The sequence below is a fragment of the Triplophysa rosa genome, linkage group LG19 (genome assembly GCF_024868665.1).
Source record: "Triplophysa rosa linkage group LG19, Trosa_1v2, whole genome shotgun sequence".
NCBI classification, from domain to species: Eukaryota; Metazoa; Chordata; class Actinopteri; order Cypriniformes; family Nemacheilidae; genus Triplophysa; species Triplophysa rosa.
The window spans coordinates 21,578,581-21,593,633 of NC_079908.1; the positions used below are offsets into that span (position 1 = coordinate 21,578,581).

The following is a 15,053-nucleotide window of genomic DNA, read 5'->3' on the forward strand; positions in this document are numbered from 1 at the left end:
TGTGTGTGTGTGTGTGTGCGTGCGTGCGTGCGGGTGCTCACATGTGAATTTCTGCTGCTCTATGACCTATGTTACAATTGTGTGTGTGTGTGTGTGTCTTACTTTCCATCCAGACTGCAGTGATGTGTGTGTGTGTGTTGTGTTTTGTTTTGTTCATTCTGTGGTCACATGCATTTGTGTTTCTTTTCTTCACTTCTACATGAGAGTAACATGAAGTACACACACACACACGCACACCCCTGAACCTCAGAACTCTGAATCATCATCTGCACACAACAGCTTTGCACCAAACCCACAGCTGCGCTTTATGTCGTGTGTTCACAGCTAAACAGAGCGAGTTATTTATTATCATGTTGTTTAGTTTTATTCTTTTCTGTTGGACTCTTTCTTCAGGTGTTGTTCTTGAATTACGGCTTCAAGTTTTAATGTAAATTGCCGTCATAACCTGATGTTTTATTCTGATACTGGACACAAAACAAACACGATGAGGTTTAATCTGTGTATTCATCTCGTCTTCATGTTTGACTGATGTATTTTTGCGAGATGTTTTTATGAACAGATGAACGGAGAGATCACGAACGGCCCAATCCGGTTTCATATGAAGTGTGAACACGATTGAATCTGAATCAGGTTTATTCTCTTCCAGCTGCATCAGTTTGGCATTTTCAGTCTCTTTCATCTGACAGACATTGAAACGAAGCGTGGGTGCGAATACTCCGTCATATGGCGATTAATAGTGATATAGTCATATGAATGCTAGTGTGGTGGTTTTCACCGATGGATCTCAATCTTACTTCTAAACGAGTGAGATATGTGAAAATCCACCCGCACAAACACAGATAGATGCTAAATAAACCGCTTTCAGGCAGTAACGATCAATTGATTTCTCTTCACACGTGGAGTTTTGTCTGGCTGTTATTGGCATTCTGGTGTATTTCTCTGATCATCAGCTGGACGCTGTTTTCAGACGTTCATGAGTGGTGATGTGTGATGTGCTCACGGTCAGTATTATCATTCAGTGTTTCTCACATCAGCAGATCTTCTTCATGAACTTCACACGGACCAAATCATGTAACGCACACACACATGTATGTATTATTATAGACTCTGAATGAGGATGATGATGATTGTTCTGCAGTCATCTCGGAGTATTCAGCAGCAGCTTTAATGAAATGCGTCTTTTATCTGAATGTTTTATTTCCCCTGAAACAATTCACACAAACCAGCTGAGATCAAGAAACATCTTCATTGGTTTGGTGTCTTTGAAAACCATCAGACCAGACCAGATCTTTCCTTCTGTTTCAGTATTGGTGTGTTCGAGACATTGAGATCAAAGTTTGTGTTTCTCTGCTGCTCATATGAGGAACACAAAGCACACGCAGGGTTCATACAAACCAAAGTCCTGCACAACACAACAGACCCTCAGACAGAGTGTGTGTTAGTGTGTGTGCGCGTGTGTGTTTTAGCGTTGACGCAGCATGGTACAAAATCTCTTATAATTCCTCTCGTCTCATTTATTTGCGACTGTACTTCAGACGTCACGATAAAGCAGTGACATTATTCTTTAGTTTGATATTAAATGTGTTTTATACTCTATACAGTATATCTTTCATTTTCTTCTTAAGTCAAATGTTCGGTTGAAGTGACTGTGATGTTGAATTTTTCTTCATCTGTACAGTTTTAAATCTCCTGCCATCATTTTGTGGCTCTGGAGTTTCTTCTCAACGCCGTGTACAGAGAGTTTGCTGTACTATATACCGTTTCTACTCATTTTCTATATTTTCCTGTACATAAAAGAACAATAAATTATTTTTTAAACATCATTTCTGCTCTTTGTTTCCAGTTTGATTATAATAGCATGCATAATTCAATAGAATAGTATTCAGTTTTATTTTATTTGTGGAGCACTTTTACAGATGCACATTATTGCAAAGCAACTTTACAGAACAGCTGATATTGTGCAAATACTAGTGCACTTTACAGTTTGCGAGTAGTGTGTATAGTTTTATACACTATAGAAATACTAGAATGTTCATAGATCTGATAGAACTTTGCAGTTTATCAGAATATGCTTTCATATGTTAAATGTATTTGTAGTACTACAACTTTTAAAAAGAAACCAATATTTTGCACAATTATATATTTTTAATGTGTTTAAAATTATTTTTAAAGATCATATGAAACATTTCAGTGATCATATACATATGAACAGTAATGTATAAAATCACTCAAGGCCGACTAAACCTTTGATTTATATCGTATATGGAAGACAAGGGCGTACGTGATGCTGTAATGAGAAACAGCAATCATCAAAGGTAAAGGTCATTCACACGGGCAGACGTTTTAAACTTCATTTGTTGACCAAAACTTTTTAAGATGTAAATATGTTCATTGTTTTTAAATCACATGAAAGTAAAATGAAGAAATTACTGTACAAATAATTCCACAGGTTTTTGTTGTGCTCTAAAGTCTTTAGAATGAAAATGTACAAAAAGCTTTATTTTTGTAAAATAAATTCATTTAAGCATTTTTCATCCATAATCTTACTAATTAAAACCCATATTAGCCTGAACTGAATCTAGATGTGACACGTGGTCATAGTTTACTTTCGTATAATCTCCTTAATGAAAAAATGCTTTATGGTTTAAACCTTTAGAAAGTTTTTTAATTCCTTCAAGTCTTAGAAAGTAGACTAACCAAGTTATAATAAATAAACTATATTTCTGCTTTAAGCATTTATAGAACCTTTCACTTTAACTTCACTTATTTTTAAAGGACCCTGCATAATATAACCATTTTCCAAGTCATTTATATTCAGACATTAAAAGTTTTATAACGACTAGTTTTCACTATGGAAAATCTTTCACTTTAGCGTCCGAGCAGAATGTCAACATCATTCTTTCGGCCTTCATAAGGTGCATGCTGGGAAACTTTTCAAACGCCACTGAGATGCTACACTAGATGGCTGCTCTTCTGTCACTATCCACTCACGTTCATTCAGTTCAGCGTTCATTCATTTATATTTCTCTACAGACTGGTGTCCAGCACTTCAGAATAAAACTCAGAGGCGTGAAACAAAAAACGTGATTTATTGTCTTGGAAGAACAATTTAGTGCAGTGAGAACGGCGAGAAAAAAGACGAGCGAACAAACATTAAAGACACTGTAATACACATCAGTGCTGAATGAATCACAATAACATCAAATCAAATGATGTTTACTGTTAAAAATATTCAAGATCATTTTTTTAAATAAAACAAGACATAGAAAGAAACATTTGTGTGAAGAGACGTTGATGATATTACAGTATTGTGCAATCGTTTATCAGTTTTATTTGTTGTTGTTGTTCAAGTTACACACGCAGAGAAACCTGTGTATAAATGTCCTGGATACCAGTAAGACCTTAGTGATGACATCCCATAATATCATGAGGTCAAATCACAACACAAACATGCTGCAATAGAACCAAGTTCCGAACTCTTATGAACTTTAAAGCAGCTGGTGATTGAGAAAGTGATTTTATCAGTAATAACAGAAGTTTTCATTCATTCATTCTTAACACATGACATGTCACGTCAGACCATCACCACCTGCATTACTGACACTTTACATTAAATAGATTAAAACAGTCATAAAGATTCAAGAGGTTTCCATCGTCTGCATTCACATTAATCATCCAGTGTTTCATTTGCTGTAGAATAAAATACAAACACAATCAAATCGACTTCATTAAACTGAAATAATTCAACCATTAGAAAATAAAAGCAAGCGTCAGCAGAAGAGATGAATGTGAATCATACACTTTGATTTGGTTCATTTCATCAGAACTTGATCTTGTGAATCAGAACAGACCTGATCAGACGCAGAGATAAAAATCAAGACCTTCACACCGCTCACAACTGTGTGTTACAGCGGTCAAAAAAGTACCATGGTATGTGGAATCTTTGGCTAGCACGGTCACTGTAAAACTGAAATGTAAAAAAACAACCATTCAACGATTATTTTCAGGAGTTAAAATCCTGTGTTGCCATGGTTACTCCAGCGAGTACAACAGAACAGATTTCTTCATTATTCGTTTGAGTCCACGACATGAAATGAAATGAAGACTACGAGTGGAGTTTGCATGTCTGAGGTGTCCGAGTTTCTGTCGGAAGCGCCAGTTTGATTGACACATACAGACATCAGAGAAACATTTACATCACATTCATCATCAAAACATATGATTAAATACTACGAAACTGAAATGTCTCATCAGTGTTCTGCGTCAAACTGCTGAAACACCTAAAGAGTCAAAAACTGTCAGTCCTGTTTCACGTGTGAATCTACAAGACCAAACTCACTCCTGACACACACACAAACTACACACTTACTCATGAAATCTGTCAACATGTCCAGTTCATATTTAACCCCAAAATCAACTGAAGTTAAAAAAGAATGAATAAAAAACATTGTTTTTGCATTGTGACATTTTCATGACAGTTAAACTCTCGTATGTTTATTACAATGATGTGAAAAAGCAGTGATGATATTCATCCAATGTTCGGATGCCAAATCAAATAACTCAAACTAATTGTATTACACCGTATATATATTCAGTCTAGTACAGTCATTTAAAAACTGTTTACTGTTAGAGTAATACACAATAAGAATGACAGCTCAAAAGCAGTAAATAATGTGTTTAACTGTCGTGAGAATCATGTCACAATGCAAAGCAAAAATCAAACAGCTGATTTATAAAAACAAGGATTCTTGAAGATAAAAAACCAAGAACAAACACTGTCAGTGGAATGTGTGAAATGACGTTTGTACCGTGGTATTGTACTCCAGTGAACATGTGTGATGTGTGTGTGCGTGTGCGCGTGCGCGTGTCAGTATCTGTACATGTGATATGTGCTGACCCATGAGGACGCGAAAGCCCAGTCTGGAAACTTCTTCAGCAAAGACTCCAGCTGCTCTGAGCTCCGATCTGAACCTGAGAAATAATGAGCCGAGAGAGCGAGAGAGATCATTCCCTCATCAGTGAACACTTCTGAGGGCTCGTGCGGCTGAAACACAAACACATAACAATGAAAAACACCGCTCACGATTCTCACCGGCATCAACAAATCATTTCATTGGTCAGAAATACATGCCGTCATAAACACACTTTTATATTTTGTGTCTCTTGTGAAATAAAGCTCACCTGAATCTCAAACCAGAAGTTCCAGGCAGGTGCGTCCAGACCGTGAGAATAAAAGATGAAATATTCTCCATTGAGATCAAACTGCGGCGTCCCGTCACCGAACGACCAGCGGCTCAAAGACGTGCCCGCGTGCGGCCGCAGGTACAGAGACATGTGACTCGGTCCTGACGTAAACACAGCAGACCACATGGTTGATCACATGGTCAGATTACAAAACAACGTCAGTGTTCAACCAAAAACAAACAATACTACACAGATACAAATGTATAAAGGGATCTGTTTTTTAAATGGCTTCAAATGCAAAAGAACAAAGCTCTCAAAACAACAATAAAGAATATGAATTGTCATAATTGTGCACAATATCAATACAGCACATGTTCATTATCACAAAAGATTAAATTCTTGAATACCAGCTCGTCTAGAACACATTAGAAAAAAACACTGAACATCTCAGAATACGTACAGACAGAACACCAAGTTAATGGGAGAGTTATTCTTCATTAAAGGAAGTTCAATGGATGCTACACAAATGCAAAGCAAACCAATTAGATGAATAATTAAGCTTGATAAACATCGTATTTAAGGACAAAACTAGAGCGGTTAATCTGACTTAACTAAAACAGCATTGACTTGCGGTTATTCAAATGATGTTACTTCAAAGCTAATTAAGCCAGTTATATGGGAACATTTCATTTTGGTGAAATTAGTACTGAAGACCCCCTGCCGCTTTTCAATTATAACATTCATTTATTCAAATTAAAGTAAAATGACATTACAAGCAAGATTTCAAAAAGCACGTTTATATTTTGCATTTTGTGATTTTCAGTTGAATAAAATACTATAATCTTTTCATCATTGAGGATTTCTTTTAGAAAAGTGTAAAAATCTCATCTCGTGTCTGGCCACACCCACAACTCTCACCTTTAGCCTCAAAGGTCATTTTAACAGATCCCCAGGTGGTCTCCTCTCTGGACAACAGCTGAAACTCCAGCGGAGATCTGGGAGAAACTTCAGGAGCTGGAAGATACCAATTCTTCCTAACACACAAAGGTGAAACATGACGTTTGGATGAAACTCAGGTTCATGATGTGTTGAAAGCTGTGGAGTGTTATTCACGAGAGAAACTCACTTGATGAGGAATTTAACAGGAAGTAACCAGGGGAAGCCACAGAAGGGCAGGTGGTCCTGACAGCGCGTGCGGATGCTGTCGTTGATCTCCGGTGCATGTGCTGTGATGTGCTGCATACCCGTATAATCCAGACTGTTGATCCACAGACCAGAATCCTGACGCTCCACAGATCCGTCCAGAGCGTGAAACACACGCATCATGTGCTGACAAACAAACACACAGCAGCTCATCCAATCACAACACAGATACAAACACACAGCAGCTCATCCAATCACAACACAGATACAAACACACAGCAGCTCATCCAATCACAACACAGAAACAAACACACAGCAGCTCATCCAATCACAACACAGATACAAACACACAGCAGCTCATCCAATAGAAACAAACACACAGCAGCCATCAATCACAACACAAACACACAGCAGCTCATCCAATCACAACACAGATACAAACACACAGCAGACTGGAATGTGTCAGAGTGGAATTGTGCGTTTAATGATGTGTACCCTGCAACAAAGTACAGTTTGGGTCGAGGGCTGGACTGATCTCCAGAGTAGGGGAAAACAGACCACAGGAGACCAGAGAAAACATCAGCACAACACTGATCCCAGACCAGTCAAGATCCTCCTGGTGTGCTGCACAGATAGATGATGCATCTGTAGAACAGACAGAAGAAACACGCAACATACAGACATGACAGTCACAATATTCATGATATAGGTCACTCACAAAATATGAAAGAGAATAACCGTTGCCAGGGTAACAAGGGAGGCAGGACGACATCGGGAGGGTTTCTGTTCCGCGCGGCCCAGAATGGGTTGTGAAGATCTCAAAGACGACCCAGATTAAGAACATGAGTGAACGTACGGCACAGCGAGACATCACATCAGAAGTGAGTACTGAAGAGACGCCCCTGAACATAAACAGAGCACATTCAGTGATTCAGTGAGTCGCTCTCACCTCTCTGTCTGAAGTGATTCAGGATTCAGTGAGTCGCTCCACCTCTTCTGACACAGTGATTCAGTGATTCTAGTCGAGTCGCTCTCACCTCTTGACTCAAGTGTTCAGTGAGTCGCTTTCACTCTCTGTCTGAAGTGATTCAGTGATTCAGTGAGTCGCTCTCACCTCTCTGCTGAAGTGATTCAGTGATTCAGTGAGTCGCTCTCACCTCTCTGTCTGAAGTGATTCAGTGATTAGGAGTCGCTCTCACCTTCTGTCCTAAACGTGATTCAGTGATTACAGTGAGTCAGCTCTCACCTCTCTGACTCAAGTGATCAGTAGTCGCTCTCACCGTCTACTTCTGAGCTGATTCAGTGATTCAGTGAGTCGCTCTCACCTCTCTGTCTGAAGTGATTCAGTGATTCAGTGAGTCCTCTCACCTCTCTGACTACGTATTTAGGCTAGTGAGTTGCTTCTCACCTCTCTGTTCTGAAGTGATTTCGAGTGATTCAGTGCGAGTCGCTCTCACCTCTCTGTCTAAGTGATTCAGTGAGTCGCTCTCACCTCTCTGACTCAGTGATTCAGGAGGCGCTCTCACCTCTCTGTCTGAAGTGATCGCAGTGATTCAGTGAGTCCTCTTCACCTCTGTCTGAAGTGATTCAGTGAGTCGCTTCTCTCACCTCTCTGACTCAAGTGATTCAGTGAGCCGCTCTCACCTCTCTGTCTGAAGTGATTCAGTGATTCAGTGAGTTCGCTCTCACCTCTCTGATCCCAAGTGATTCAGTGAGCCGCTCTCACCCCTCATGGTCATGTCATGAGTCGTCACTCTTACTCAGTATCATGTGCTACTACTCAGTCTGAGTCGCTCCACCTCTCTGTACTCAAGTGTTTCCAGGATCGCTCTCACCTCTCTACTGAAGTGATCCAGTGAGTCGCTCTCACCTCTCTGTCTGAAGTATTCAGTGAGCTCGCTTCTCACCTCGTCTGATATTCATGATAGTGACGTTCACTTGTGAATGTTCGACGGTCTCACCTCTCTGTCTGAAGTGATTCAGTGAGGCCGCTCATCACCTCTTCTGTCTGAAGTGATTCAGTGATTCAGTGAGTTTTCTCACCTCTCTTGTTTGAAGTGATTCAGTGATTCGTGAGTTGTTTCTCATCCTCTCTGTCGAAAGTGATTCAGTGATTCAGTGAGCCGCTCTCACCTCTCTGTCTGAAGTGATTCAGTGATTCAGTGAGTTGTTCTCACCTCTCTGTTTGAAGTGATTGGTCAGCAGTATTTTGCTGGTGAGAGGGAACACCACCATCATCAGGGGCACATACGCTGAACACAGATTGTGTTGAGTAAGGAAGACAAGCGCACAACACCACAACAACAGACTGACATCAAAGAAGAGCTCGCCCAACTCCAGATGCCGAACGCCCTGACAGACAGAGAAAACACACATGCTTTAAGAACAATCAAGAACAATGATTCTTGTGATTCAGTGTTAAAGCTGTGTGACCTCAATGTGTCCTGAACATTATATTCATATATTCCTCATGACTAATCTGAACGTTACTGTGTAACGACATCAGCAAACATCAACACAACAATACACACACACACACACACACACATTAACCCTTGACTCATCAGATGAATTCTTATACAGTAATCAAGTTCATCAGGAGTTTAACTCTAATAGAATATAGAACAGAGAAAGTGTGTTTATCTACAGTACACAACAGCTTCAAACATTATTTTACACTTCAGTAAAGCAGTGAGACGTGACATCTCATGAATGATTCAGGAGTCATGTGACATCATCAACATTCACTGAACGCAGCCGAGCGTCACATTGCCATCACAAACACACATAAACCTGACATCTTCCTGTGTGACGTTTCTAAGCAACACGACCACAAACGCTCATGAAACAAATGAGACTGTCAGGTGATCTTGATTGATTCATCCAGTGTGATGTATGAACGCTCATCTCTCGTGATCGCTGATCTCGTGCTCAGCGTCAGCGTCTGGTGCGTGTGGGGTTTTGTCAGCACACTCACCCCGTAATAAAGGTTCTTAGCCAGCGCGTGAATGAGAACGATCTTTCCCACGGCAGCAGATCCGTACAGACAGACGGCGGTGTAGAAATGACTGTACCAGAACATGGAGCGGCCCATCAGAGTGATCAACAGAGACACGATCAGAACCGTCAACAGAGTGACGAACCAGCTCAAGAGAGCCACACACGAGCCGTACACCAGATCACGAACGTACCGACCACCTGAACACAAAACATTCACGCACATGTTTCTTTAAATCCCTAGAAAATGAAAAATAACAAAAATCATTATGAAGGCTAAATGTCTTCTTAAAGGGACAGTTCACTCAAATATGAAAATTCTGTCGTCATTTAACTCAACTCAACTTTATTTATATAGCGCTTTTACAATTTTCATTGTTACAAAGCAGCTGTACATGAGACACATTGACTACAAGCAAAACAATCAAAGTTGTACCTGCAAAAACAAGAAAAGGTTGAAAACACAGAAGACAGACACACCCACACACAAAACACTCCACACACACAACACGCACACGCACCAACACACACAGACACAGAGACACACACACACACGGATGCGCACGCACACACACACACGTACACAGACAAGTACGTACACACACACAGACACGCACGCACACACACACACACACACACACACACACACACACACACACGCTCAGTGAGAGCACACATTTAGGATAAAGGAGAGAGAAGCACAGGTCAAATATAACAGATAATAAATTCCTATATGCAATATTAATTATGTAAAACTTTAAAATTCTAAAGCAGCCCCCCCGGTGAGGCAGATAGTGCAAAAACAGTATGCAAACGGTGGCGAGGAACCCAAAACTCTAATCGAGAAAAAAACCTCAGGAGAACCCAGGCCAACCAGGGGATTCCAGTTCCCCTCTGGCAAAAGCTGCTGCCTCTGCACAAGCTCCAGAGAACTTGCACAACAAGGCTAAATAAAATAAATAAACTTACTAATAAAATAAATTATAGTTTAAGATTATCATTAATAATCTTCGTAATAATAATAATAATATATTAATAGAATAAATAATTTATTCACCCTCAGAGTGTTTCAAACCTGTATAAATGTCTTTTCCCCCCGATGAACACAGAAGAAGATATTTGAAAGAATGTGAGCAATTTTCAGTTGTGGGACATCATCCACTACCACAGTAGGAAAACAGCAATGTATTTTTGGGGGTTCTGTCAAACACGAAATGAGAGCTTTTCAAGAATTTAGGAAAACAAACGGTTCTGGGGAACATTTAACTACCGTGTAATACGCAATGATGTCCTGGAACTGACAGCATTCTTCCAAATATCTTTCTCCGTGTTCATCAGAAAAAAGTCATTTATAGAGGTACGAAATTACATGAGGGCGAATCATTTTCATTTTTGGGTGAACTGTCCCTTTAAGTCAGAAAAGATGAAAAACATGCAGATTATATCATCATAAATAACAACAGTAAAGGCATTATTATGAAATGTATTATTCCACTTGAAAATGTGCTATTCTGTACTGTACTGTAGTAAATGAACTACAATTAACCTATAATGTTTTTTAGCTGTACGACAGTAAATATTCAAATACACTACAGCATATACCAAGATTGATCAATTCCCTACACATAATACTCCAGAATACTGTAGTGTACATGAACAAAGTGTAGACATCACTATAGTATACTAAGGCTTTTATGAATGTTGAATAACTTTTTTGATTTGTATAAACAGATGCACATACCCACATTTTTAGGCAGCATGCATTTCTTGCCCAGATAGATGAAGGTCGCCACGGCAACCATGTAGTTTATGATGGTGCCGACTCGAGCGGGATACGCCACCACCAGCACACCCAACAGATCAAAGAAAACCATGTTTCCATGACGATATTCAGAAGAGTCGCCCAGTTCCTCTGACATCACCAGATGCTTGAGAAGCGCCAGGATGTTGTCACCTGCTCACCGACATCAACAGAGTCAGCGCAAACGAATGAAACATTACATAGAACTATGTAGCATAACATTATCATTCAACATTTTGCTTGTTGATCATCAGATGGACAGATAAAAATCATACGTCCGATCTAATAGTAAAGTCACGTGACATCTGAGGTTGATGGTTAGTTCTCACCTGCTCTCTGGATGGAGTCTGTGTGGATGCGATCTGCAGTGTCGTACTTTGTGTGATAGATGAAACCGTTTTCTATGAAAGCCAGATCAATTCCTGCAGAGCAAACATGAACTCAAAGTGATCATATTTACACAAGTATTTCATAAAGTGTCATTCATGATTCATTAAAACACATACCGGGAATATTCCCAAAATCTCTGTAGATTCTGAAGTCTGTGTCTGAGGGGATGACACCGCTCTGAAACACCTCCTGACCCACGACTGAGGCGAACGGATGAACGGCGGCACGGACATACGCCTGCACCAACCACGGGTTCTCTGGACCTGACACATATAACAGTTAAATAACAAACACACGCGGTTATTATCTCTGAGGGGACAGTCCACATGCGTAATGATTTTAAACTGTACAAACTTAAACCTAAAGATCACAGAAAACTTTTTGCATTTTTAGATTTAAAAAAATACAATTTATAAGCTTTTTTGCCCATGGGGACCTCAATTTTGGTCCCCAGGGTGACACGAGTCACACACACACGCACTGTGTTTACCTGTCTGAAACACCACCTCTTTCCCCCCCACACCGGCAGCCTCCAGATTCACAAATGCTCGAACCTGCTTAGCCCAGGCATGCTGGGTAATAAACCCATGACTCGCCTGAGAGAGAGAGAGAGATGTTTACAGCAGCTGAAGCCTTTATGATCAGTACATTTCATTTATTTACACACTATCAGCAGGTGTTGCAGGTCTGGATGCTGTGTGTGTGCGTGTGTGTGTGTGTGCGTGCGTGCCTGTGTGTGCGCGTGTGAGTGTGTGTGTGTGCGCGTGTAGGTTTGTATGCGCGTGTGTGTGCGCGCGTGTGTGTGTGTGTGCGTGCGTGCGTGCGTGTGTGTGCGTGTGTGCAGTACCAGCACCTGTTAATCTCTCATTATTACTCCTGAGTGTACTAATAAAACAGAGTACACCAAAGTACAGTACAGTGTGAAAAAGATAGATAGTAAAACGAAACTAATGGAAACATTATTGAGCAATGAGTATAATAGAAACACACCCAATTCAAAGCCAGTGATCATTGCAAAGTGTTAAAGGGATATTCAGCCAAAAATAAGAATTCATTCCAAACCTGTATGAGTTTCTTTCTTCTTCAGAACACAACAGAAGATATTTGGAAGAATGTTGATAATCAAACAACATTGTACTCCATTGACTTCCATTACATGAACACAAAACCACAGAGACGTTTCTCAAAATATCTTCTTTTGTGTTCCACTGAAGAAACACTCACATGCAGGTTTACAAACACATGAGAGAGAATAAATGACAATTTCATTTTGGGTGAACTGTCCCTTTGAATGCCACATCAAACAAATACATCTAAAGAGGTCAGAGGTCACATGTGTGCTGTGATGTCACACCTGTAGGACGTTTTCTTCAGCTCCATTAAACAGGAAGATGACGCCGTGTTTGAGAGGCGTCGAGAGATTCACCAGAGAGTGTAAAACCTCCAACATCACAGAACAACTCACAGCGTCATCACTGGCACCTGAAACACACACACACACACACACACACTTATAAACCGGATCTGATACAAACACACATCAAACCAAAACACAATGACAACAAACAAATACAACCCTCACTCTTAGCAACAAACACAAACACAGATCATGTAACAGAGTGAAAGTTGAACAATGAACACACACGTGTATCATGTGAGCTTTCCTGTGTCTCAGAGGATAGAGCGTGGCGCGCTAGCAACGCCAAGGTCATGGGTCGGATCCCAGAGGATTGCACATAGTCAGAAACAAATGTACAGTAGTATAATGCAATGTAAGTGGCTTTGGATAAAAGCTTCTGCCAAATGCATCAATGTAAATGTGTGATGTTGTTGTTGTTGTTGTTGTTGTGTACCAGGACTGTTGGCCACAGAGTCAAAGTGGCAGTTTGCAAGCATGAAGTGTTGTGCGCTGGTCTTTGGCTCCAGTTTGACAGCGATGTTTGTCACGCGGTCGTAATAACTGGTGAATCCTCCCAGAAAATCAATGGTGAATGATCCGGTGGGTCTCTGGACGTCTACGGTGATGCTGTGAGGTCCAGACACGCTCTCCACGCGGATCTCTTCTATCTGATCCAGAAGATAATTCACTGTCATCACTTCATTCTCATCACTGCCGACGGTGCGCGGACCAACACTCGTCATCTCATCCAGATGCTTCCTGTCACACACACACACACACACACACACACACTGTAATATTAACTATAGTGAATTGAGAAACTAGTAAATACTGAAGTATTTTACATTTACAATGGTAAACTGTAGTAAAAAAGTGTAGTAAATACCGCAGTATACTTAATAGTTACTACAGTAATGTTGAAAAACTATTTTACTACAGTCCTTTTCATGTGAGTCTGTTCAAATATTCTGTCTTATAAAAACAAACAGGCAGACATTAGTGTTCTATGCACCTCTATGGCATGAATATATAAGAGCACGGATCATGTATGGTGTGTTTCTTCCGTTCACTATGTTTTTACTACAGTGTCGAGTGTCACCTGGCCCGGATGGCGTTAAATTCTCCGCTGGATCTGATGACGAGCTGCTGTAGCGAGAGCACAACCAGAACCCACAGCAAACACACGAACCCGAGCACGAGCAGCCCGCCCGTGACCTCTGACAGCAGCTGCGCGCTCACTTCCGGCTTCTGCTTGCGCTTCCGTCCCGTGGGCTCGAGTCCGTTGAGTCCGTTGAGTCCGCTCGGCCCGTCCTGCGGGTTCTGGTGGTTTTGAAAAGCTTTGGTTCTGCGGACAGTGCAGGCTCTCTCCATGTTTACTGCTGCTGTCAGTGTGACGAGAACCGCGGAAGGACAAACTTCACACAGACGCGCCGCAGTGATGGGAGGAGTCAGGCGCAAACCACTCCTGCTCTGATAGAGACCCCGCCCAGTAATAAACAGAAACACGCTGTTGGCGTCCATTAAATGAGTGTATTACGGCAACTGCTGTGTACCAATAGACACTACACATAATATTATATATTTTTTGAATAGACCTATTTCACAGCGTGACGTGTACAAACCGGAAGTAGGGTAAACGCTTGTCCGGTCAATGCTCTAGCTCCATTCACTACACAGAACAGTTGCGGAGACCAGAAGTTAGACATGTAGCGCTCCCTTTATGCTGATTTGTCTAACATGTATCAGACCGTCACCTTGATAATAAATAAATCGCTCAAAAAACAAATGTTTTCCCTATTTTTACATCTCCCAGTAAACCATGAATAAATCGGACAATTATATGCTACTTTTGTTTTTGGTAAATAAAATGAACGCCTGTGAGAAAACAAGCTGAATGAATGATTGAATGGCTACAGCGGTAGGGCCGGAAAAAGTTTCCCCCTACTTCCGGTCTCTGTCTAAAAAAAACTTTCCTGCGCTGTGTGGCTCCGTATTTCCACATGCGTTAGCAACGCCAAGGTCATGGGTTTGATCCCAGGGATTGCACATACTCTGATAGAAACGTATAGTATAATGCAATGAAAGCCTCTGCCACATGCATGTATGTGTGGATACTTTCCTCCATTGCCTGTTGCAACA

General features: G+C 40.8%; 1 protein-coding gene across 1 annotated transcript; it reads right to left on the reverse strand.

Annotated features, from left to right (window-relative positions):
* Positions 1 to 3,050: 3,050 nt before the first annotated feature.
* Positions 3,051 to 14,341, reverse strand: LOC130570642 (endoplasmic reticulum metallopeptidase 1). The gene is given in 19 exon segments (XM_057361007.1): positions 3,051 to 5,044; positions 5,182 to 5,345; positions 6,103 to 6,218; positions 6,311 to 6,535; positions 6,823 to 6,880; positions 6,883 to 6,915; positions 6,918 to 6,951; positions 7,006 to 7,108; positions 7,110 to 7,173; positions 7,176 to 7,229; positions 8,505 to 8,679; positions 9,305 to 9,525; positions 11,066 to 11,278; positions 11,455 to 11,547; positions 11,632 to 11,778; positions 12,006 to 12,111; positions 12,870 to 12,997; positions 13,369 to 13,673; positions 14,014 to 14,341. Coding segments are annotated over 19 exon segments (2,688 nt in total). The 5' UTR covers positions 14,286 to 14,341; the 3' UTR covers positions 3,051 to 4,867.
* Between the last annotated feature and the right edge of the window lie 712 nt (positions 14,342 to 15,053).